The following is a 25,742-nucleotide window of genomic DNA, read 5'->3' on the forward strand; positions in this document are numbered from 1 at the left end:
AAAGCACACACAACCCACAATTCCTCTATTCGCTCCGACGAAGGGCTAACGCTCGAAACGTCAGCTTTTGTAATCATTACGGTGGCCAATTTACCATTTCAACTTTGTTGATATATCCAAATTAAATCAAGGTTACTAAAACATATGAAGTACGATCCTCGCAGTAGATAGCGCTATTTAAGCAATAGCGAAAATCAGAAGTGAAAAAATCAGGCCTGTACGGGATTTGAACCACTGACCTCTGAGATACTAGTGCAGCGCTCTACCAATTGAGCTAACAAGCCAACTGGGAGCAGGCCGTTAAGTTGACTCGTAATAAACCCGTGAAAGTGATAAATGAGATACAATGAAATATATGAAGTTCACATATTTTGAAATACAATGAAATATATGAACTTCATATATTTCATTGTATCTCATTTATCACTTTCACGGGTTTATTACCAATCAACTTAACGGCCTGCTCCCAGTTGGCTTGTTAGCTCAATTCGTAGAGCGCTGCACTAGTATCGCAGAGGTCAGTGGTTCGAATCCCGTACAGGCCTGATTTTTTTCCCGTCTGATTTTCGCTATTGCTTAAATAGCGCTATCTGCTGCGAGGATCGTACTTCATATGTATCTAATACCGCAGTTCAAAATATATGAACTTCATATATTTCATTGTATCTCGTTACTAAAACAAGTAGATCTATTATGTCGATCAGGGTTTCTGAGGAGTCCATGTAAATTGTTAATGAATTATCCCATATGACCCAGTAGTGATTGGTCATGGCGTTACATCTAATTTGTTACGACTATAATCCCAGTTTTTATGTTTTTAGTTTTGTTTACGCCAAGGCCGTGCCATAACACTCTAGCTTTCCTAATGTGTGGAACCCTTCTTCGTGTAGGTGTGCATCTCCTGTGTCTCCAAATCGTAGCTGTACGACAGGAAGGTGGGACTTGTTTGTAAGAAAACCGCTGTCTTCCCGCCACACTCCATCATTCTTATCACAGTTACACTTCAGCAGCCGTGGGGAACTGGGGCACGATATAGTTACACCACATGCGCAGCCACCATTTGCTAAATTTGCTCCCCCCCAGTATGTCATGTTCTCGCCGTCGCGCGAAACCCACCATGAGAATCCAAATCCAACTAATCTGGCGTGGAAACACTCATATTTGATGAATTGTTGACAGTTATGAGAAGCTTCTGTCAGAACCTTTAATTGTGATATGCTGGCAGAGATGTAACGTACATCAAGGCAATATTCACCAGGGTTGTCAAATCCTTTTACTTGGGTTCTGTTCTCGCTGTCGTGACCTACAACTGTTACTCCAACGCCTCCTTTGTCAGTCATGTTACAGTAAACAGGAAATGGATCCTCGCCAAGAGCACCGTCAGGATCGATGAAATAATCCCCACTGACGTCACTGATGTTTGCCTTCACAGAGGTGCAAGTCTTAGGATAGTCAGTGACATAAACGACGACACTCGTTTGAATTGAGCTCAATGCATTAGTCGCTTTGCAGGTGTAGACACCACCGTGAGAGAAGCTAGCAGATGAAACTATCAAAGCATTCGAGGAGTCAACAGCCGCCCCTGACGGTAAGGACAAAGTACCATCATACATCCACAAGATCGTTTGCGTCAGGTCACTTGAAGCTGAGCAAGGCAGAATGAGAGCTTCATAAGCCTTCACTGTCATACTCGACGGGGGTTTGATGACGAATTTGAGAGCTGAATAGATTCGAAGGTGAACTGAAGATGATCTGGTACCGCAGGGGTTTGTCGCAGTACACACGTAGGAGCCGTTATCTTGTGTACTGATATTTAGTATGGTGAGATTTCCTTTATTAACTATGCCTATCGTGCTGGAAATAATCCCTTCTGACTTGCTCCATGTGATCCTGTCTGGTTTAGGATTAGCTGTCACGTTACACATTACAGTAACATTCCTGCCCTCCACAGTTTCAATTATGTGGGGAACAACTCGCACCAAAGGTGGTCCTAGAACACCTAGATGGTAATGTGAAACGAGAGGAATGTAAATAGTACATCGATTAATGGCATGTTTCATTTTATTCAAGATCTGATAGTAAACGCCACTCCAAAGGAAAAGATGATTAAACAGTGAATTCCACTTTAAATACGAAGGCGCGCTATAAAAGGAGAGGTGCCTTAGGTACCTCTGGATCATTTGTCAATCAACCGTCGCACCATACAGAACTCAGTAGTCAAATCAGCTTGAGCTGCAGCCGATCCAAAGTAGCGAGACGTGGGCAGATTTATTAAAACTTTTGCCTTTTTCATCTCAATGGAAGAATTTGTCAAGGTTTGTATTTCCTTTCTCCAGTGCAAACCGTTTTTATTTGTGGCGGTAAATTTGAAATTCGAAATGATTCGCTTTGCCATCGCAGAAATATTACCGACACCAATGTACCCCAAAAGCTCAACCTTTAATGTATTTCCAAACACAGTAACATGCAAGTACACAAATGATACTAAAATCAATTACTGCAGCTCATCATACCTTCAGTGCAGTTATCTTCCATTTGTCCATTTGTGTAAACACAACGACAACCTTTACTGGTGAAACCAGTTTGGCATCGCTTGCTTGATGGACAAAGAGCACTGGAACAGCGATTCTGCAGCGAAATAAACTAAGGATCTATTAAAGATACACGACCGAAGTCAACTTAGCGGATCACAAAGGAGGATCCAATTACGGATACAGGCTAATTTCAATTAAACAAATTCTATATGCGAGGGAAACCCTGACCTTGTACACCCCAAGTAATCATACTTAAATAGAATAAATGTTTGAAAAGAGAATTTGCCCTGAGCGGGATTTGAACCCGCGTCCCCCTGTTACTAGTCAGGTGTGATGACCACTACACTATCAGGACAACCATGCTGGCAACACGGCAATCAAAGATGTGATCTACGTGATCGGAGACGTGGTCTCCCGGGAAATTAAACTTTTAGGTGACCGGGTAGGGGAAGCCTATAACCTATAAGCCTATAAGCCTATATACATACATACATATATATATATATAACTAACTGCAGACAGTATATATATGTATATATATATAACAAGTTAAAAGGCCTCGAGCCAACAGTGACGCCGCGCCAGAAGGATCCAAAAGGATTCACAGTCCAAACCTCGATAAATGGTGGGAGAAGTAGTGTGGAACACGAGGACGGACAACTTCGCGCGAAGGAAGACATATATTCAATAAAAAGTCTAAAAAGTTTCGGTCCGAGACCGAAAACTGATGAAGGTCTCGGACCGAAACTTTTAGACTTTTTATTGAATATATGTCTTCCTTCGCTCGAAGTTGTCCGTCCTCGTGTGCCACACTACTTCTATATATATATATATATATATATATATATATGCACACCAAATATGAAACAGATCATAGACGGGCATAACAAAGCCACAATCAGGAACGCAAAAATGTCCGAAGATAGCCGCCCCCAAAGATTGTGCAACTGCAGGAACGAAAACGAATGCCCTTTAGGAGGGGAATGTTTGCAAAGCGAGGTCGTCTACCAAGCCACAGTCGATACCAAGGAAGAAACTAAAACGTACGTTGGCCTCACAGCGACAGATTTTAAGACTAGATGGCGCAACCACCAAATGTCGTTCAACCACGAGAGACGGCGAAATGACACAGAGCTGAGCAAGTACCTGTGGAAACTAAAGGAGAAGAGGGAAGACTATTCGATTTCATGGAAAATTATTGCTAGGGCTAGATCATATTCCAATGCCACAAAACGTTGCAATTTATGCCTTACTGAGAAATTTTTTATCTTGTCTTATCCACATGAAGCCTCTTTAAACAAGCGAAGTGAAATAATATCCAATTGTAGACATCGGCGAAAATATATTCTCAGGTATTCTTAACGCTATTATCGGCGCGCGCACGGTTTTCAAGATTTGAATTTTTAAACAATGCCATGTGATCACGTTGCTGAGTTAGAGTTAACAGTCACGATGCCTCAGTGTGTATGGAGTTTAACTGATGAGTGGATCAACTTTTGTTGGTCTACGAAACAGGCTGTATTAAAATCCATATGTGCGTCACTTGAGTAGTCCATTTGCTACTATATATATATATATATATATGTATATATAGAAAGTTTAAAAAATTGCGAGGATGGACAACTTCTGACGTAAAAAATATAAAACATTTTAATAAAAAACGTTTCGGTCAGAGATCTTCTTCAGTTATTTAATAACTTAAGAAGGTCTCTGACCGAAACGTTTTTTATTAAATTTTTTTGTATTTTTTACGTCAGAAGTTGTCCATCCTCGCAATTTTTTAAACTTTCTACGTTCGTGTTGGCTGTAAGGTTTAGACTGCGAATCTTTATTGATCCTCCTGGCGCGGTGCACTATTGTTGGCATGCTCGCATGCTCGCTGGTTTACTCTAGTTTGAGCACTCTGGCATGGCTTAGACGATACCACAAAGGTTGGGTCGTTTGGGGTGACCGTCTCGGTTCTCCCCCATCCTAGCATTAGCACTGCACTGATGAGGCCCAGAAGGCCGAAACAGTACTGTCTGCAGTTAGTTATATATATATATATATATATATATATATATATATAGAGAGAGAGAGAGAGAGAGAGAGAGAGAGAGAGAGAGAGAGAGAGAGAGAGAGAGAGAGAGAGGGATTAAACTTGGTGTCCGTGAAACAGTGCTCGATACAAATAGTAGAGCGGGTATAATGTGTGGTAGGCGAAAAAAGCAACTACATATACATCCCTACAGACTTGTTTCATGGTTGCCCACTCATCAGGGGATAATCTATTGATCTAGCACCCAGCTCTTTGCCCACTTCTAACTATCCAGTCATACCGATCCACCCATCCATTAATTTATCAATTCATGTAAGCAAGCACGCATGCGTGCAAGCATTCATCCATTCATGTATCCTGTGCATCCACTTATCCATCCGACGGATGGATACAGGGAAGAAAAGTACAGGAAAAAACATTTGAAAGTGTGGATCTCTTCACCAGTTAGTGTAAAAAGTGAATTATTTCATATTTTTCATTTTGTTTTGTTTTTCTCTTTTCGTGGATTTGAGATCATTTTATTGACAAAAAATATATATGAAATTGCAAGCGGAGATAAGTCAACTCACCTTAAATGATTTATAAACGGATCCTTCTTTGTGCCTGAGATCCTTGGGATTAGTTTCATGATCTGAGTCACTTAGTTCACACAAATATTTTCCATTCTTTTGTGGTTTTAGATTATAGGAAATGCAGTCATCTTCTATGATACAGTTTGCTTTACATGCACTGACTGTGTTAATCTCCATCATCTTAAAAACGTGTTTTTCGAGGAAGAAGTCCTGAACTGTGGGGTTCATCTGTACTCGTCGACATTTTTCTGAAGAATTGAAAGAATTAAGTTATATTTTGTGTATCCAGACGAGCCACCTAGTTCTACATGAGCCAAGTTCCTTTATGCATGCTTCAAATGGTTCGTTTTAAATAACCGAGAGTTTCCGCATTTCATTTCCATATAGTTTTAAACCACCACTTTTATATTAATGGTATCCACGATTATGGATGCGCACTCCTAGCAGGAAATATCATTGTGGCAATTTAACCTTTGAAAATGAAAAAGCTTTAACGCGATAGAACTGTGTCGCTAGACAATTATGTGCCCGAATTGTTGACCATGCATTACTCGAACCAAATCTAGCGTGGCCAAGTATTAAAACTAAAATATCAAAAATTAAAACAAATTGAAGATTTTTCATAAGTTAGCTAAGAACTCACCTTGCTCTTTACCGTTACATAAACCAACCAGAAATGAAATTAGGAACAATCCCGACGAATTCATCTCTAACATAGAAGTTTGTTTTCTTTGTTTCTTTACGAGCAGAGAGGCGAATGAAAGGATATCGTCAATAAGAATACGGATATAGTGCCTAAGTTTAGATCTTTAATGAAAATGGTATTGGACAAACAATAGGGAATAACTATTCGGTTATACATAATCCAATATTGCGAAAACGGTACGGTGAAGCCGCATGAGAGAATTTAAACATGGTAATTTTTCTTTTTCGCCTAATTACGGACAGTTTTATTTCTCGGTCTTCTCTTCGTAAATCTCCACAATTAAAATTGTTTCCCCTTCAACCAATTTAGAGAAAAAAAAGTCTTAAATTACGTTCTGCTTCTGAAAACTTAGCAGGTGCCTCTTTAATAACAAGTTGAAAACAAATAGCAACCTCAACATAATCAACATCAGTTCCTCTTTAGAAAGTGCTGTATATGAATTCCCGTTTTCCAACGTTATAAATGTTGTAAAGATAAGAGAAGAAAAGTATATACCTCCACTTTATAACGAATTTCTTTTTCTAAAATAAATGGGAGTTAAAGTAAAAAAGAAATTTGCGCAACTGAGTCAATATCAGGACTGGAAAGAATTAATTACGTCAAACTGTTTGCTAAAGAGAAGCTGATTATCATATCTTATGCGCTTCGGGCGTAAATTGATATTATTGAGCAGAATTTCAGGGAACATTCGTGCTTATTAAGTGCTTTGCGCGATAATACTTTAATTTTGTTCGTGTTACCTCTGAATATAGGGGAAAGATCAGAAAAGAGAATGAAGGAACATCAATCTTGTTATCAGTACTCAGTCTAATTAACGATTCTGACAAGATGAAAACCCCCTTCTTTCATTCCAACCTGGAAAAGATAAAATACTTGGATGAGTGTTCGTAGCCCTCTTAAAAACAGATGTACCATCTTTTAGGTGTTTCTAAATTTTGTTATATCGTAATTTTACTTAATTCGAAAAGTCTATCCAGTTGAAATGCAATATTGGTAAGTTTAAAGGTAAGTAAGGTGGTGACGAAATCAGGAGAAAGGTTTCATTTTCAACTGCATGTATCCGCGCAGTGCCTCTTTGATATTTACTATAGATCGTATAACTCGCTGACAGGTTGATTGGTGATTGTCATTGTTTTCAGGCATCGTTCACTTCGGTAATGCATCGTCATCGTCAACAGAATGCTTTACATCTATTAGGGCTTATTTCATAGCGATCGAAGAGAATAATTTTTTTTGACACTAAACTTTTTTATGAGAAATTGTGAAGATTTCGACATTTAAGACCGCCTGAAACATTTGCTGAATTGGTTGTTTTTGGTTCTTGTAAGTTTCACTAAAAATAGTAAAAAAAACGTTGAGGAAAAACAGGTTTTTAAGCATGGTATCAAAGAAAGTGCAATATAAATTATTTCTGTGCAAAATATTTTATCATATCAAGCTAACGACGGTCACTTCTCTCACAACATGTTGTTGAAGTTGAAGTTGAAGTTCATTTATTTGTTCATTTATGGTGGACTATCGCGAGACTCTCACAACCTCTCTTGTGACTCGTCTCGACTTGTGTAATCTGGTTCAGCTCCGACTCCGACCATCGTTTCATGAATTTCATCGGATTCCTTTGGATTGATTTATGTTTTTTCGGATTTATTTCGATGTTTATTCATTCCGGACCTTTGTGCCCGAGTTTTGATTTTGGACGCCATTGTCCGTTTTTTTTTATCTTAGACACTTGTGTCCAGTGTTTGATTTTGAACATTAGTCTCCAATTTTTTAAAAAGACGTATGAGAATTTTTTAGAATTTTTACACTCGGGTAAACAACAAAATCTCAACGATACCTGTTAATGATTTGAGACTAAAAGCGGATTACAGTAGGTCATTTTACAGTTCTGCGCTTGGTTGTCAAGCCTTTGATTTGAAATGAGGCTGAAGATGACCTTGTTGTGATAGACACTAGTATCTAGTTAGCATGATAACATAGTAATTTACATTTGAAAAGCAGCAGCGTCTGTATCATAACAAGGTCACCCTTCGCCTCACTCCTGTGAAAAAGCGTGGCAACCAAGCATGCAACTGTAAAAATGAGAGGTTATTGGAGAGGTTAGTGGAGAGTGGACGAAAACGTCTTGGTAACGATATTGATTTGAAAATACCAAAACTGAATAGATTCAAACAACATACACCCACCATTGCAGGGCAATTCAAATAACTTTCAGAAACATTTTATTATTCACAAGCCGCTGAACATGGAATGACATGCATACAGCTTAAGCTACATCGGGTTCTAGACGTTCCCACCAGAACACAACCAAACTATGTATAGTCTCCATCTCCACCCAAACTATGTATAGTCTCCATCTCCACCCAAACTATGTATAGTCTCCATCTCCACCCAAACTATGTATAGTCTCCATCTCCACCCAAACTATGTATAGTCTCCATCTCCACAGCTCTAGCATAGTTTTCATATTCTAGCCTATATGTTTGGTTTAGGAGGTTTAAAATAGATTCGATTTTTCATCAGTGATTTTTGGATGAATTGATATAACAAGACAATTCCCTGCCATCAATCGAAGATGATATCGGAAAATGCTAAGATGCTATTAATAGACACATATGTTAAAATTACTAATTGAGACTTTATATGATTATATAAGGCAGCAACGATGCAATTTATGCAATCACTCTTAAATCTAGCTTTTAGGGCCTGCAGCTGGTAAAGTGGTATGATACATGATATTATGCATGGTAACTGTGATCTTTCTTTCCTCTTCATCATCATTTTTTCTTTCCCGATCTTTTTTTTTTTTTTTTTTTTTTTTGCTTTTTCCCTTTGTTTTCATCATCTCAGAGGATTGAACTTTTTTCTTTTAAAAGTACGCTTTCTCTGGGTTTTACCAAATCAACCAAATTTACTATTTTACTTTATAGGATTTATTTTTGTCTTACAATGATCAAGACTTAAATATTTCCATGACAAAACTGACATCATACAGTGAAAAGAAACAACGATAGGCTATATGAAGTCTTAGGGCTGAGTTGTAATATATAAACAAAAGATTAAGTATCTTTAGTTCAATATCTCGGGATAATAGTATTGTGTCAGTCCTACTAGCTAATTCTTTTTTTTTTGCATCTACCTGCTGAGCAGGAGACAATCGCGTTAAACAGTGGGATCATGACGTTCATTCGAATTCTTTGCACTACGAGATCCTTTTGTGCTATTTGCGATCGACCATTTTCGTATATATTAGTTATAGTTTAGCATTTTTGTTCGTATTAAGTTTTCTTCATTCCTCGGAGAGTGTGCTTCGCTTAAGGTTTGGTCTTGTCGTCGAGTGAAATAGAATAAAATGTTTTTCTGGTGAACACCTGCTGTAGTTTATGTTGAACACAATAAGCAGTTTATTCAACAAAAAAGAAAAGCGTCTAAAGAGGCTAAGCGCACGCTACTTATCATTGTGCGCTAGCAAGCATATTGATGATACCATTAGAGTATTGACTACAATCGCCTCTCAACCTCGGAATTTTACCTTTTCACGCATCCTCCCCCTCACCTCCCCAGAGTTAAACCGTTAGGCATGAAAAGGTTAACCGTGATTTTTTTTCCCTTTCTATAATGTGTCAGGAAGTATCTGTAGTAAGACGCCTGACACCAAGATGTGAAGTTCAAACCGTCTCTTAAATCGAGGAAAATAAATGAGTTTTATTTAGGAGATTAAACAATATTCAGCCACCTAGCTAATTAACTGAAGTGACTTTAGAAAATATTTTACCCCCAAGAACCCGCTTAACACCCCAGTGCAACATGAAACCACTAGACCACAAAGTAAACTGCATCAGGCTCGACATGCCTCCATCTCAACACACCCGATCTCTATATAGTCTCAATTCCAACCACCTTCGCTTAATTTGCATATTTTAGCCTTTAGTCTCTTTCCAAAAAAAATCCAGTTCTTCGCTATTATCCTTTCAATTGTCTTCCGAGAGTTTCCTCCTTCGAAACATTCAGACCACAAACTGGCTCGACTTTTTCTCGAATAAAGTCATTTTGGTCCTATCAATATAACTCATGATGGAAATTGGCCATCGTAAAGATTTTTAAAGCTTAACTACCCACTTTATAGTACTTTCATTCTATTCGACCAGAAATAAAGCTGTAAAAAGGGAGATGAAAAATAAAATTAATTAAGTAAACACCACAACATAACTGTAATGTGATGAATATTGCTGAAATTTCAAACAAGAACTTATCATGACAAACGCCTACCGCCTTGTGGAAATTTGAAAGAAAACAAGAAAGAAACTGTTTTTTTATTAACTCGACATGAACTTGACAGCAACTCGATCTGGAATTACCCTTTTCGCTTGCCTCTGAAGGTAAAATTTAGCGAGTATTTGTTTTCTATATCAAAGAAATATATTGAAACTTTTTTATAATTACTTTGAGTTAATTTCAACATTTCTGTTAACAGTTACGGAGAGAAATGAACCATTTTCCGAAAAATTAGATGGTCAACATTGTAACCGTTAGCCGTAAAAGCCATACTCTCAACGTGACCCTTGCATATATATGTAACCATGAAGAAGCTAGCTCAATCTATTTCATTTCAGCCTCTATTTTGTGTATTTAGCCAAACTGGGGAGGTTTGAACTTGTTCGATTTTCAAACACGATTCTGTAATGGACGACATAACATGCACAAATGCTATGAAAAGATGCCAAACTAATTACCAATGTGTTGCGATTATTTTTGCGGGCATTAAAAATTCAACCTTTTATGGCTGCAACTCAAAAACGTGGACTGTAACTTTCATTATATATGGCCGAACTACAAATGACATGATTGATTCCTTTTTCGGCCAACTTTTAAAAAGCGTCATACTGTGAGGAGCTTTCTGAACCATACGATTTTTTTCCATTATTTCCTTTCAACGTCGAAAGAAGCTGAAAAATTTCTCTTATTATCGTTGGAGAAACTTTCACATATTTCCTTTTCATAAACATCCCAACGTTTATGTTCCAGTGGGTATATAAGAAGTCTTGATCATCGCAAAGGGTCTTTAAAGGAGCTGACCTTTAATATAGAAACAAGAACATGAAATTCAGTCTAGCTTTTATCGTGAAATAATAGCACTGAGTGAGCTCTAGATGCTTATCTCTATACTGTAAGTTATGTTTTCCTAGTGTAGTTATTAATGAAAAAGTAAACAGGTTTTTCAATCGAGAAAAAGACTGAAATGAGCTTAATGTCTCCTGGCTCGGATAGTTTACTCTTCTTTCTCAATTGTTGCATGATGCACAGGTGCGAGAAATGAACTGTTCAAAATATATCTGCATCAAAGTTAGAAACTGATTATCATATCCTCCCAATGATCTGGAAAATAACCAGCCCATCAACGATATACAGTGGTTAATTATGTGCCAAGAACTTATTCATGGGTGAGGTCAGGAATTCATAACTATCTCCTTCTAAACAAAATTTCAGCTTCATCTGACTCTTGGAAACCTGCGATAGTGCTTCACAGCTCAGATGAAGACTAATAATTGTCAGTTCAAGACACAGTGAGTGTTGGTAACCAGGTATGTGCACAACTTTATCCATACCTTGTTTTAAACTTTGCTATTTCAGAGAAGGCGGAAATATAAACTATGTCAGAAAAAGCTAGATGAGAACAAACGCCTTTATAGCAGCAGATTATCGTCCTTCCTATACTAAAGAATGTAGAATAAGCCCTGAGAATACAAGTAGCTAGCCTGTGATCTAAGTTCTAAGCCGATAATTAAGAGTAAGTATCATCATTTCGAATGTTGCTAATTTGTGGAAGTTTCCTAATTACGTATTTTTTTCCCGTTTCAAAATATGAGTAAATTTTAAACGGGTGACCAAACGGATGTTTCTCCAGATATAAAGAGGTTTTTACAGTTACCTATGGGCAAGTTCCTCCACTAAAATAATGGAGTGGATTACTTTTTTCTCTTGTCATTAATTTTTTACGGAGAGTCAGAACTGCAAGTCTTCCTTAGCTGTCTCGCTTTGTAGGATATTTTCTTTCCTGAATATTTTTGAGCATACTTATTTTCAATGTTTTTCGAAGTCATTGATTTTTTTGGACTTCATCAGCTTTCTAATACCTCCTCTGACTTGTCCAACACTCCGCCCTTTTCATGAAACATTTTTTTCGATGAAAATGCTCATTCTCTTGTTCGCAGGTGCTGAGATCTGATATGCTTCAAAGGGTGACGGACTGCAAGTTTTACCGCGCTGTTTTTGATTTCTCAACTGTTCCGTGGATTTGCTGGTCAGCAGTGTGGAGCTGACGGCGACTTATACTCGATTTATCAAATGATGCTTCAGGGCCACACCTATAAGACGTTCAAGTTTAAACCAGGTACACTGGAATGCAGAGAGGCTTGTCTCGCTGATGACAGATGTCAGAGCTATAATGTCGTCATGTTCAGTGCAAGATGTGAGTTAAACAACCAGAGTAAAGAAGCCAGACCAGAGGACTTTGTCAAGGAAAAGGACAGATATTATATGACGATAGGTCGAAAACGAGGTGAAAGAACTTGAAAAGACTAAACAATACTAACACACTGAAGAGATTGGGGACACTCAATCTATTAGTTTAATTGTCTAATGTGAATGTAAGTCTAACATTTACATGATAATGTCACACTGCATTGTGGTACATAGTTTTTCTAGAAATGTTGGTAGACCATTGATTAAAAGTGTATCGAGGCAACGCAGAAAAAATGGTATGGGTCACCTGACTTTCATGAATTTACGCTGCTCGTAAATGATGTTTATTATTCTTATCCTTATCAACCATCTCAGCATGTTTAGCACCAAAAGTCTTCATTAGTCTTATCATATTACTCTAGATAGAGAAGAAAAATACAAATGCAGGTGGATATAAGCCTAACTGCCTATTTCATTAATAAACATTTATTTAGAATGTGAACCCGTTGGTGTGGCAGACATGAACATAATACCAGACGCAAGAATGACAGCGAGCACCACTAAAAGCGCATCTCAAAGTCCATACTATGGCCGATTGAATGAAGGGAGAGGGCGTGGAGTGTGGTGTCCTCGCACTAAATCTGACAGAACAGACTTTCTTCAAGTTGATATGGGCACAGAGCACTCTGTTTGCGCCGTGGCGACACAAGGCGGACACGGAAGTCCCCGAGTCACACATTTCTTCACCTTGGGGATTTTTTAAATAATGATAAGGGAAGTTCTACTTAATTACAAACATTTGTTAGCCTTTTAGAAGTTCAGCTGAATACAAAAAACCAGAGTTACCATCTGTGCTCTGAATTACTATTTTTTCTTATTCTGAATGCTGAATCATGTGATCTGCGATTATGATATTAGTAAATTAGAAATGCTTCTTTGGACTTACTGATTTTGAAGTAATTGACCTTCCCTTGGGTGGTTCTTGTAGCTCCCATTGCGGGCCTATGTTTACCTAAACATCCGGGAAATCGCCCATGTGCTTTGAAAGGGAAAATCGTCGCGTTCATTTCAAAAATGTTTTGTTGCCGTGTATTGTCGATGTTTGTAAACCCTAAGCTCGAACAGACGGTGAGTTTTCATTTCAGTTGTTTATGTTGTAATTTCGTTTGTATTAAGCATGTTTTCTGTTTCCAGAAAAACTCTCCTTTACTGGTTAGTCGAGTTTTCGACTCAAGCAAGTGTTTCTGTGAAATAAACAACACTTCTGTTGGACTTAGCACTGATAAAACATGGTTTCTTGCAGACTCCACAGGTAAATTTCAGCTCATTAAGAGCTGTGCCACCAGCAAGCTTCCCCAAGTCTAAGAGAGATAAAAGTAAACACATGTCAATCATTACTGTAAGAGTTATTGTACTAATAATCTTATCTTAGAATACAATATGAAATTATTATGGATGTGCCAACTTCCCATTTTTTTTTTGTTCATACTGCACCTCGTAATCAAGGAACATTTTTTATGTCTCACTGCTTTTTCATTTCTTTTATATTTTGCCCAATTGTCTTAACTAAAGAATAGTTTTTCATAAATTTATGAACTTATTCATTCATTCATTTGTTCGTTTGTTCATTCATTCATTTAATAACTAATAGTGCTTTTGCAAGGTTTGAGACTAAAAGATGCATCTAAACCAAACCATCAGCATATCTTTTATCATAATGGGTCTGCTATTTATTAGTTGGAATTACAAATATATTACAAAATACATCTTATGACAACAGCAATAATTAGAACTTATTACTCTCTAGGACATTAAAAAACCATTCATTTCATTAAGATTTACCTGCTTGAAGCTCATCTAATTCATGCTGCTGACATACACTTCTCACAACTTTATTGTCTCTCAAAATATTTAGAACTAGTTTTTTATCTTCCAGACATTCTTGTTTTCTTTTCCTACTTTTCTTTCTCGAGGAATCTGATGCTCCAGGCTCTTTATCTATGATTGCAATTTCTGGATCTTTATCTTCTGAAGACCTTGTTGAAGTACCAAGAGGTTCTTTAGGAGTTTCCTTCACACTCGGTACAAGTACCATTTTCTTGTCTGACCAATTAATTATCTTCTGTATCACAAGTACTTATATAAAAGATGAAAAAGATGAAAATTTACTTTAGTATTTCATATTTATAATCTTCAAAGTAAATATTCACAATAGCCTCGGTCATGTGGCCAACTTCATGTTTTGTCCCCATTAGAAACAAGGGGAAATAAAAATCAAACTGGTTTAAAAAAAAATTGAACCACAACAAATATTCCAAAGATGAAATTATGCTCTTCACAATCTTGATTTTCCTTTGCTTGCTTATGGACTTTTAACATAAGTATAAGTCACCAAATATAGCAGTTATTTTCATTAAGAACAACCTGGGTTTGAATAGCAAAACCTTAGCTTTTCCAGCGAATATTGCAATTTGCAATTTTTTTTCTGCACTTTACGAATTTGAAAGATCAGTTGTCTACTCACCATTGAGTTCACTCTGGGTTTCGTCAGAAACAAGGAGTGGAACTTCCATTTCCCATTGATATTGCGCCAGGATATGTAAATTCTTCGTTTTCCCGTGGGTATTCCTGGCCAGCCGGTAAAGTTTCAACTCTAAATTTCCCATCCCCAACGAGGTGACCATTTGCGAAATACCAAGAAAGTTGATCAAACGCTTCTTTGCGTCCGTTATATTTCTTTGCTCTTTACCGATTGGAATTCTGCCTCGATGCCTTCCAAAAGCATTTTCCTCGCCACATCTATAAAAGCTGACTAACACTTCCACAACTCTCGCCAATGAGGGCGTGGCGGCCATTTTGCATACAGAGGTCTGCTAAAAACCGCTGACCACAAAATGTCTGAAGAACTTATGTGCATGAGCACAAAGTATGTATACTGACCAGTTCAGTCAGTTCCGCGCAGGCTCTTCTTCTTTTGTTTCTTTTATTGCCTTCTCTATGAAACTTTTATTGATCCTTAATGAGTGAAATCACTGTTTTAATACCTTTTAACACTTAACAGTTAACTTTCTTAAAACGCCAAACATTAAAATTTTACAAATTTTAACACTAAACATTAAAGAAAAGGCCAAATAACACTTAACACTAAACCCCATCCAGACCCTCTATATTTAAATTTATACGTGTGTACACCACCTGAATGCAAATTTTTCAATTAAGTCAAAACAAAAGAAAACCGTTTTCGAAGCTCATTTTGAATCTTTGAGAGGTTTAAAAAGCTTTTTCAAATATTTAAAAATGGATATCTATTGGCCAATTAGAAAAATTTATAGACAACTTCTAAACGAGGTCTTGACACCGACGAAATGCTGCTTAGGGATACCTAATAGGCAGATATTTGGCATGTCCTGATTATGCTCGTAAAATGCTGGAAAGTTGCTAAATGAAATTCCCAAAAGGTTGCCAAAAAATTTCTAAAAGTTGCTGCCCAGCTTGTAAAAAAATATTTAAAGCTGCTACCTAGACTTCTAGATATTTTCAAATATAAGTTGATCATCATTTTTAATTTTTGGTTTTTCGCAAAAATTGCTAATATTACTCAAGGAAAATGGTTTGAAAGTTAGCTTTAAAGACTCACTTAAATATGGGCAAAATTTTAGGACATTCATAACTGAACTCTAACGGAACAAAACACATGCTTCATCGGGCGTCTTGCCGAACCAAACGGTGTCAAATGACAGGTTATGTGTTCAAAATGTTGATAGATATTGAAGAAATTTGCATAAATTGTAGCTTCTCATGAAATTGTTGACTTGTTCGTGTTTAATTGATATGTTCTCTGAACATTTATTCTGCGAAAACATTTATTCAGATATACAAATGCAAAAATTTCCCGATCTTGCTACACTCACAAAAAGTTCTAAACGCCAAAAGTTGGTTAAAAGTTGCCTTGCTCATCGGGACAGGCCTTGCAAGTATCAAATTTAACTAATGAAGACGCTAATAAAAGGTTGTGGCCGTTAATTGATATTTATTAAGAGTTCTCTGGGAAAAGAGATCTTGAACTCCTGTTGTGAATACAGAATAATTAAAGTTAATGGTGTTTTCGATTTTCAAAGGGGCTTAAAGTAAACTTTTTATAAGCCTGTTAACAATTTATGGTGTCCTGCTATTACCGTCAATTTAAACCGATCGCGAGCTATCTGGATAGAAAGAATCATGCAACTTAAACAAAGGTGGCAAGATTTGGAGAATTCTAACCAAGCCAATGATAGTGCTCTAAATGTTAACGACGCCCAGTGGAAGTATAAAAGGCTGGCAAGTTTAGAGTCCACTGTTGAGCGGACTTATGTAAATTATTGAACATCCTGTTATTAATCAATATAGTATTGTACCACAAATTCTAGAAAAATTATGTGAATACGCAATTGCAAGACCGTTGTTTTCCTAGCCATTTCCGCCAACTTTAAAAGAATAAAAAAAAGACGAAACAAAGTTCAAGTTTGAAACAGGTGTTCCTGATTATTTAAGGAGGTCTTAAACAAGTGTTCATCGCTTTCGATCGGTTTTTTGCGTAGAACATAAGTAAGAAGGGACGTTTTGTCCGTTAAAGTTCACCGAAAAGTGGTAGTTGAAATTGTCAAGCTAAAAAATATGATCACCAAAGATAAATTAAAATTTGTAGTGAGAGAAATGTTGGAGTTGACCAAGCTATAGTCAAAGAGGTCATTTATCTACCGTACTACTTGTTCTATATTTCTAATCTGGATTTCTCTTTGTTTTTCAATGATAGGTGAGGTACGTGTGTGGGGAACGCAATAACAAAACGTTTTTGCGTGTGCGTCCCAAGAGTAGAAAAAATAAAGCCTCATAAACAAAATAACGTTTTGTTTCGTCGATAATGACTAGGATATCGAACACATAGTAGAAAAGCATAATATTTCATGTTCACGGGGTTTCGGACTTCTGTCAAATTATCGTTCACCTACTGATATCATTTACAATTCACAATCATAAAATTATCAATGACAATTGAGGCTATTTTTTATTCATTACAGTTTACCAACAAACTGTGGCTCAAGCTGTCAGGTTAGCATCCTTTCATTAATGCAGGGGAGAGAACTCAGGAGGATGTTTGGAGTTTTTTTTAGATTTAAACTATAGCTTATTAACTCAACCAAAGACTTCGAAATAGAAACTTACCGAGTGGTGGTCAGCATTAAATAACACCCCAAAAGGCTGAGTTTTTATATACTTTTAAAGGTAAGACACCTTACTTGTCATCAGATTTTGACGTGAAGTCGAGGAGAAATAGTGGAAACCCGTTTTCATTATGAGCCGTAAAAATACATAAATCTCCCGATAATCTCTGGGCAACAATCGCTCGAACAGTTAAAATGCTAACAACAAACAAACACGTATAAAAATGGAGTCTCTTCATCTGCGACATCTTAAGTTTTTTTGTTGTACCGGAAATTGTTTGTTAGTTTAGAGTTGCTTGCATAGAACATTCCCAATTTTTCATACAATGCAACAGCAAGGCAAGAAGCTTGTGCCACAGGGCAATCTGATGCATCTTGCGTTTTTTATAAACTCACGGTATTCTTGACGTCTTTGTAAACGTATGAACCAATGATACACATGAACCAATTATTATTCTTACAGAAAGGATGCTGTGGCCAAGTTTATGTCTTTTCATCCTCGTTTTCTTTATGGACCCCGTATCTCCTAATAAACAGTGCAGGGTGGAGATCAACATTCAAGGCATGAGACTAGAAAAGTTCGTCTTTAAAAAGATGTCAGCATCAGCTCCCTATATCTGTGATATCCGATGTGGACAAGAAATTACCTGCCAAAGCTACAATTACAATAGAAAGAAGGAGATCTGCGAACTAAACAACCGCACCAAAGAGGCGAGGACTGTAAACTTTCGCGCGGCCCCTGATTGGTTTTATTTCAGGCGTTTGAACGGAAGAGGTATGTATTTATCTGATGTAGTGAGATGGCCTTACTTATTCGCATGTTAGATAGTTTTTCATCTCCGTCAGTAAGTGAATAGGTAAAATCCTTTATTTAAACGCGATCAATAGTTAAAGCAAAATACATGCTTGTGGGGTCGTGTATTACTTATTAAGTAAGTTTAAAAGTATGATATACTTTAAATAATAAACACTAGAACTCGAGCACTACATAAAATTCAGAGGTCTAAAATATAAAATCGCGCATCATCTTCTTAGGTATCGTCTGAACAGATAGGCTGTTAAAATTAAGTTCTCTAAATGATGGGTCCAGTTTCACTTTTCCGATGAATTGTTTGAGATTATAAGAATCGTTTAACTAATCGGAAACGAAGTTCCACAGTACGGCGCCTCGAAAACGTATCCAGTAGTTTCATGAATTGTGTTGAAAATCTTGGAACGATAGCTTTCTCATGTCCTCTTAGGTTATATCGACTGTCTCACCACGTAACTAAATTAGAAATCAAAGGGGGCGTTTTGTCGTTAACTATAAAACTCTTTTCACGTTTTGTCGTTAACTATAAAACACTTTCACAAGATTTGTTTTGTACATATCGTATATCGAGTACCAGTTGCTAACTTCCATAACTGTTTTCGATGGCGTATCCCATGGCAAGTTATAAATTAGCCTTGCAACTCTACAATGTAGTGCTTGTAGGGATTTTATATGGTCTACGTTATTGCAATTTCCCCAGATGGTGATCCCGTATGACACAGAAGGAAGGATCACTTTAAAATATAAATCCAGGGGTGATTTTCTTGTTAGAAAGGGCACTTTTTTTAGCAGATTTAGTTTGGTGACAAAGCTGTTCTTTAGATCTTTGAGATGCTTCGCCCACGTGAGTTTATAATCTATTGTTATCCCTAACATTCTTACGTGACCTACCCACAAAATTTCTGCTTTGCCTATGGTGATCAGGGATAAGGTCCAATGAATGATCCCTTATACAAAAGCATTGCTTCGCATTTTTCTGGGAGTAGTGTTAGCTAGTTGGCTACACACCATTTGTTAATTTCGTCTAGCGCGTTGTTCCGAAGGCTGAATACTTCATCCACAGTTGTTCCGATACAGTAAATTCAGTGGTGGCATCAGCTTACAGGTATAGTGTTCCCGATGTAACGCTGTCAGCATGTCATTTGTATACAAACTAAATAAACACGGGCCCAGCACTGATCCTTGTGGAATTCCGCAATTAACATACAGTTCGTCTGATCGACTACCTGTAACCCGAGTCCGGTGATGCAGGTAATCCGTAAGCCAAGATACAAGATTACAGCGAGTATCTTTGCCTATAACAGCCTTCAAGCGGAAATTTTTTGGAAGAAAATAGCAAGCGGGACAATTTTTATCCTTAAAACACTTATTTTCACGTTTTACTGAGAGAATATAAACTGTTTCTATTGTCTTGATTATACTTGAACGCCTATATAGTATCATGGTGAGCAACTATGACATCTGCCTCTTTCTCAAAGACACTGTTTTTTTAAAAAAACTCCCATATTTAAGTCAACTGTTGAGTGAGATTTTTCCAGTAAAGTAATCTAACTGCTTCTGCGTTGTTTGAGAAAAATGAAAGTGTGAGAAAAATGCGAGAAAACTGAAAGTTATTTCCAAAGACTATTTCCCGGTAATATTTGCATATTCTAGAGTATTTTTTCATTGTTCTTGATATTGTCAAAATTATTATCATCAGCTATTCGAAGAATATGAAATAATATTTCAAAGGAAATAGTCCACCACATCTATGCCCATACTCTTACCTTTTTCACTTTTCCAAGAAGAAAACTTTTGAGAAATTAGCAAGGTAGTTTTCTACGGAATTTATTCTTTAATTCTTTATGTGTTGCAGCACCTTTGGGTTCCATTCTCGAATTACCAGCACTATCTTGCCAAGAAATAAAAGCAAGTGAGGGAAAAGATACCATTAGCAATAAGTACTGGTTGAATCCAACTGGTAATGGAAAGACACGATTAATGTATTGTAATATGAGCTTGGGAACTGGAGGTAAGCCCATTTCGTCTGCTCTTAGCCTATTTTCGTCAAATATTTTCTTTCAGATGTTTTGACGAGTTCTATTTATTTCTAGTTTATTCTTACATTATTTTTACCATTTATCTTCCAGAAATCGATTAATGCAAGAGTGATATCTTGCTCTGTGACGCCAATGCAATTTGTTTAAACACTTATGGCTCGTATAAATGTACGTGCAAGGAGGGATACAATGGAACTGGACATGAATGTATAGGTATCATTCACTTACTTCGGTTTGTGCATTTTTTTTTTCATCTGTTCTTCTATTCTCTGAAAGGAAAGATATAAATAATGAACATGGTGTGATGCTTAGATGTTTCTATATTTTCAAACATTCACCCTGATATCGATGAATGCAGAAATGGCAGCCATCTTTGTGACGCAAATGCCTATTGCACCAACATCCATGGCTCTTATAACTGTACATGCAAGAAATGCTTTTTGGGAAATGGACAGATATGTTCAGGTATCTTTCGTCTGTACACCGCAAAAAAAAAGTTAAAACAAATTTTCTGTAAAGTTGGCTAGAAGATATCTATGATCAAGCTTTGAAATAGTCTTTCCATGGCTTACTTATTGGCTTTTGTCCTGTAGATGTTGACGAATGTGTAAATGACAGGTTCATTTGTGGTGTGAATGCTACTTGTGTAAACACTAATGGCTCTTATGGTTGTACTTGCAAGGAGTAAGGATCAGTTGGAGATGGAAGTGTTTGTTCAGGTGCGTTACGTGTGCTCAGTAAAAGGTATTACATTTGGTTACTGTCCAAGTATTATACTCGAAGAGAAAGAAGAACAATCTTAATAAAGGAGAGCTTTCCCAGCGACCAGATGACTGCACCCTACTTTCAGGGCAACATTAATACTGTGTTGATGTCCAAACCGGAACAAAAGCTTCCCATTGGTATTTGCCCCATGTTATATTCTGATATTTCTAATAACGAGGTGCAAAAATGTGTTTGGCGAGATGCCCACCTTACTACCTTGATGTCTTTCCTCATCGTAATCAAATTTGTTAAGGAAGCAATTTGAACCTTCGGAATTTTGTAGTTGATATGATACCATCAGCTTTACTGTCCAAAAACAGGTAAGTCGTTCTTCATGTCAGTGACTTCTATTCAGACAAAATCGACTCAATGGTAGGCTTTTGTTTCTAAAAATCGTGCGCAGTCTGGATGACGGTGAAGTGCTAGAGGGAGTAACATATACATGAAAAGTTGCCAGTCTCTTAGGCCAAAATATTCAAATTGTCTTAACTAACAATTGCATCAGTTGGAAACAAAGAAAGAACACCAAGGTTTCCGAACATAACATTTTCAGCTCAACAAATGCGTCCATTGGAATGGACTTAAAGTGGGATGTAAATTGTTTGCTTTCCTCTTTGACGGGTAACTCGCCGCTGGTTCTCACGCCTTGATTCAGTGCACGTTAAAAATCGCACGGTAAAACCACAGAGATGCCTGATGGGCTTGTTTTGTTATTTGCAAACCAAATAGGTGAAGAATGTCGATCCGTTATCTTCAAAGAACCCATACAGGACAGAGTGATGAAATATCATTCAACCATTCAAGGCAGTTGTAGTGCGCTGTGTTATATAGAGCCCAATTGTGTGTCCATCAATGTTGGGCTTTCACAAAGAGGGAACTACATTTGTGAATTGAACAACGCTTCGGACGAAAGTCCAAGCTCTTCCGACCTTCAGAGTAAACAAGATTACACCCATCTCAGTATCGAGGTAAAGTGACCTTTTTTAGACGATGAACAATTATTGTGGGCGATCAGCTTGAGAGATTACCTCTTAAACTACTCTTGCAATTCTTGTGCATTTATTGAATTGAAATGAAATGATTCCTTAGTACTGCATTGTGTATCCTTAGGAACGTTTTCTCCTGATTTCGATGGTATGAAATTGAGAGATTTTTCCATATATAATATTAATATTACATTGTTATAAACATTAGAGACTGTTTACTTATCTATAAAATGATATTTCTTTAAGTGTTAATTTATTAAACTATCGAGAAATACTTTGTAAAGCTATGAAATAACCCACGTGATTAGTACTAGTTTGGGTATAAATAGGTCAAGATTGGTCTATCTATCTCTTTGGTGAGCTTTCCTTCGTATGGTAGTTCTAGAAACAGAGATTGGTGGAGACCTTTCAAAGAAAATCTCAATAACAAAATCCTTCGACAACTTATATTTACTTATGAGGTGTCACCTGAAGGGAGAATACCAAAGCTAAGATACACCAGTGGTGTCATAGTTTAGTTTATAGTTTAGTTTATTAGCTTCGCCGATAAGCGAGGACACCGCAACAGCTTGCCTCAATTACTGCCGGCCCAGTAAACCCACCCATCCCAGCCCAGGGGAGGACATCCATCACACAGTAATCTCGTGCGTGGGAAATTAACATATCCTGCCCCTAACCCTACAGGAGACGGGACCTCCATTTCTTCGTCCCTATCCGAGAAGACTTGAATATCTAACCGTTTCTTGATGTTATAGAAAAAATGTTAAAAAAAATGAAACAACAACATACCCGTGGCTAAAATAAAGGGACCCACTCAAAATCGAGTACCGCGATTGATATATTTTACTGGTTTATTACATCCATTTTGAAATCACTGGCGGTCCCTATAATCTGATTGGCTCTAATTGATACGATTGATTTATTCACAAATCGCACCGTCTTTTGCTCTAAATCGCACATTTTACGCTTGACTGAGTTTTTGACACATGACGTCAAAGTCTTTCTGTTTTGTATAAAAAATGAGATGTAAAAGCGTTCCCGGTTTCCCTTTTTATTTAAAAACCGGCTCAGTACTGCATCAGTAAAATATTTGAATTGACCAAGTCCTGTATTTGGGCGATTTCAAAATGGATGTAAGAAAGTGGTAATTGAACCTTGTGTCGTGCAATTTTGGTCTGAAATCATACTTGTGATTTTAAATCCAACTCGCGCTGCGCGCTATGATTTCAGCCCAAATTGCACTCCGCTCAGTTCAATTACCATTATTTAATGACTGATAAAGTGTAATTAATTCTTGTCTTCTCTTAATTTATAAAAGAAAGCTCAAGAAGGTATCGTTCCAGCAAGAATGTGTTCATTTGAGATTACATGATAACCCCGGGAAAGTAAGCTAAACTATGACTTTGTCTTCAACATTTTGTCTTGAACAGAATCCTTGCAGCAGCAGTCCCTGTTTCAACAATGGCACATGTCAAGCTGGATACACTGATAAAGGATTTCGTTGTAAATGTCCTTTAGGATTTACTGGTGTATACTGCAAGAAGGGTAATTAAATAAAAAACCGTAGAGTGGAATTAACACCGAATGATAATCAGGGGAATAAAAGATTTTGGTTTTTTTTTTTTTTTTTTTTTAATGTAGCCTGCAGCTTTGACTTTGAAGATGGAATCGGCGGGTGGAAAATGACCGGCAGAGCTTTCATTTACCAGCCAACATTTGGTGACAATCCATTCGCGCGTAATAAAAGCGCCCAGCCTCAAGGGGACTGGTGGGTAGGGGGAGCTGAGAAACGGCCAAATGAAAGCGTTCCCGCCGGAGGACAGCATCCAGATGGAGCCGACCAACCCCATGGACTTCTCACTTCGCCTTGTTTTCGTATCATCGGAAATAATATCTCGTTTCTGATTGGTGGAGGATGTAAAGTAAATGAAGTTCGTGCGGAGCTTACTGTCAACAACCAGGTGAGATTATTCATTTTGATCATTATGTGTGCTTTGATTCTTTTAAAACAGCTTAGGTGCATTGATCAGGTATCAGAGATTTGGTCTTTCAAAATTGCTAAACCGTTTTGAGCTTCGTGATATCCATAAGGTTCGCTTCGGTTTTAAAATGAGATATTTAGAGGGATAATATATCTAAAAAGTAAATTCTAAACATTTTCGACCCTTGGTCACCATCTGCGTAAGTGATGATAACCCTTATGACAAATAAATGTCGAAAATGTTTGGTTTTACTTTTGAAATATTTTTTGACCTAGAAATGGCTTATGTTGAGCTTACTTAGGGAAGAGTCTGCGAGATAACCAATTTCGCGTCTGACACTCTGCATAACCTTTTTAGTCTTTAGCTCACTCTCCTTCGAAGATATAGTTTTTCCCCAAGTTCAAAGCATTGCAAGTGCATTAATCAGCAATCGTCAAAACAAAGGTTTAAAAACTGTTTATAATTGTCGTTACGTTTAGGTCGTCAGAAATGAGACAGGAAACTGTCGGGAGAATATGTACCGTAAGAGCTGCGACGTAGAGGAGTATATTGGTCAATACGCGCAAGTCAGACTTGTAGATGAGAGTTCTGGTAGTTGGGCTCACATCAACTTCGATGACCTTAAAGGAGATATCATTTGTCCTCACGATTTAGACGAGAAAAAATGAAGAGAAAGTGGCATTAAAAACTAAGTTATCAACTCAAGTCACCTTGAAAGTAAGGTGAAGCAGCCTTTGACGTAGTATAGTACTTGCTTTGTGCTGGCATAGATAGGCACAATCACTGTGTTTTTGGTCAACACTAGAAAAGCATTATGAAACAATTTTATGTACGTGACTGAGAAGGCTATAATTATACAATACAATCGTTATGTCTCACTGGTCTGCCTCCTGCCAGTGGGGATTTTTAAGCTCATAGCACTGAAAAAGGATAGGTGCTATATAAACATTTTAATTTATTATTGTTATTATTATTATTATTATTATTATTATTATTATTATAAGCTCTTAGTTAGTGTACATTGTGGCTGAAAAGCCCCTAAGGGGGAGCTTCAATTAACGTATATTATGACGCAGTTTATTGAACTTCAGCATGCCAGGAAAAGAAAGTTTCATAGGGCGCACGGCGTAACCTGGGAAACTACACATCGTTGCACTTATAAAAAATATAGAAACCTATTTTGTAGCAGGGAAAATCATTTAAGATACACCTAATGCTAGTATGACATCGCTAATTTACAATCTATCATCAATATACATAACAACAACTAAGTCACGTTCTGTGAATAAGATTGCTGTAAAACTTATAAACTTAATTCTCTAAATAAATCGATTAATCTTCTAATATACAGAACTCAATATTCAAATTTCCTTCAACATTTAAAAATATCCTTCAAATTAATATTCAAGCGTGGGAAAAAACTTCATGCTTATATGATGTTCTTATAATGTTCAACCATTGAGGATTCTTTTTTGTAGTTTTATTGTTCATGTTATGATCTTAAAAAGTCCTTGCAATGTTTAATGTACTTGACACTAAAGACTTAAAACTAAAATTCGATAAAATACTTGCTTCGAGACAGTAGCTTGCCTTTTTTATCCAGCGACAAAATGCAGGTTAACGTTAATTAACTTTTAAACTGCGTT

General features: G+C 37.1%; 2 protein-coding genes and 1 long non-coding RNA gene across 4 annotated transcripts; 2 read left to right on the forward strand and 1 right to left on the reverse strand.

Moving 5' to 3' along the window:
* Positions 1 to 572: 572 nt before the first annotated feature.
* LOC111342595 (uncharacterized) lies at positions 573 to 6,648 on the reverse strand. The gene is made up of 4 exons (XM_022949692.2): positions 5,788 to 6,648; positions 5,142 to 5,392; positions 2,514 to 2,628; positions 573 to 1,999 (listed from the first exon to the last, which is right to left on the reverse strand). Exons 1-4 carry the CDS (start codon positions 5,858 to 5,860, stop codon positions 828 to 830), a joined length of 1,611 nt encoding a protein of 536 aa, XP_022805427.2. The 5' UTR covers positions 5,861 to 6,648; the 3' UTR covers positions 573 to 827.
* Positions 6,649 to 8,368: 1,720 nt separating this feature from the next.
* On the forward strand, positions 8,369 to 12,091 carry LOC148724473 (uncharacterized). The gene is made up of 3 exons (XR_015990712.1): positions 8,369 to 10,229; positions 11,338 to 11,432; positions 12,063 to 12,091. It is a non-coding gene; the product is annotated as an uncharacterized LOC148724473 (long non-coding RNA).
* Positions 12,092 to 12,096: 5 nt separating this feature from the next.
* On the forward strand, positions 12,097 to 25,673 carry LOC148724474 (pikachurin-like). 2 transcript variants are annotated; one of them, XM_088730542.1, is made up of 12 exons: positions 12,097 to 12,409; positions 12,807 to 13,624; positions 17,370 to 17,400; positions 17,977 to 18,288; positions 19,353 to 19,429; positions 20,180 to 20,335; positions 20,454 to 20,576; positions 20,957 to 21,082; positions 21,858 to 22,096; positions 23,545 to 23,659; positions 23,756 to 24,075; positions 24,576 to 25,673. In XM_088730542.1, the coding sequence occupies exons 9-12, from the start codon at positions 21,908 to 21,910 to the stop codon at positions 24,762 to 24,764; spliced, it is 813 nt and encodes a 270-aa protein (XP_088586668.1). In that variant the 5' UTR covers positions 12,097 to 12,409; positions 12,807 to 13,624; positions 17,370 to 17,400; positions 17,977 to 18,288; positions 19,353 to 19,429; positions 20,180 to 20,335; positions 20,454 to 20,576; positions 20,957 to 21,082; positions 21,858 to 21,907; the 3' UTR covers positions 24,765 to 25,673. The 2 variants fall into 2 exon arrangements, with proteins under 2 accessions (XP_088586668.1, XP_088586669.1); XM_088730543.1 differs by lacking the exon at positions 19,353 to 19,429.
* The last annotated feature ends 69 nt before the right edge of the window (positions 25,674 to 25,742 follow it).

The sequence above is a fragment of the Stylophora pistillata genome, chromosome 8, assembly GCF_964205215.1.
Source record: "Stylophora pistillata chromosome 8, jaStyPist1.2, whole genome shotgun sequence".
Taxonomy (NCBI): Eukaryota; Metazoa; Cnidaria; class Anthozoa; order Scleractinia; family Pocilloporidae; genus Stylophora; species Stylophora pistillata.

What these genes read in the sequence shown, in the direction of transcription:
- LOC111342595 (XM_022949692.2), bottom strand. Translation starts at nt 5,860, where the DNA reads ATGTTAGAGATGAATTCGTCGGGATTGTTCCTAATTTCATTTCTGGTT. An exon ending in ATGTAACGGTAAAGAGCAAG is followed by an intron (nt 5,393 to 5,787) that starts GTGAGTTCTTAG and finishes TCAATTCTTCAG; the next exon opens with AAAAATGTCGACGAGTACAG. An exon ending in GGAAGATAACTGCACTGAAG is followed by an intron (nt 2,000 to 2,513) that starts GTATGATGAGCT and finishes ATTACCATCTAG; the next exon opens with GTGTTCTAGGACCACCTTTG.
- LOC148724474 (XM_088730542.1), top strand. Translation starts at nt 21,908, where the DNA reads ATGAAATATCATTCAACCATTCAAGGCAGTTGTAGTGCGCTGTGTTAT. An exon ending in ACACCCATCTCAGTATCGAG is followed by an intron (nt 22,097 to 23,544) that starts GTAAAGTGACCT and finishes TGTCTTGAACAG; the next exon opens with AATCCTTGCAGCAGCAGTCC. An exon ending in TGGTGTATACTGCAAGAAGG is followed by an intron (nt 23,660 to 23,755) that starts GTAATTAAATAA and finishes TTTTTAATGTAG; the next exon opens with CCTGCAGCTTTGACTTTGAA.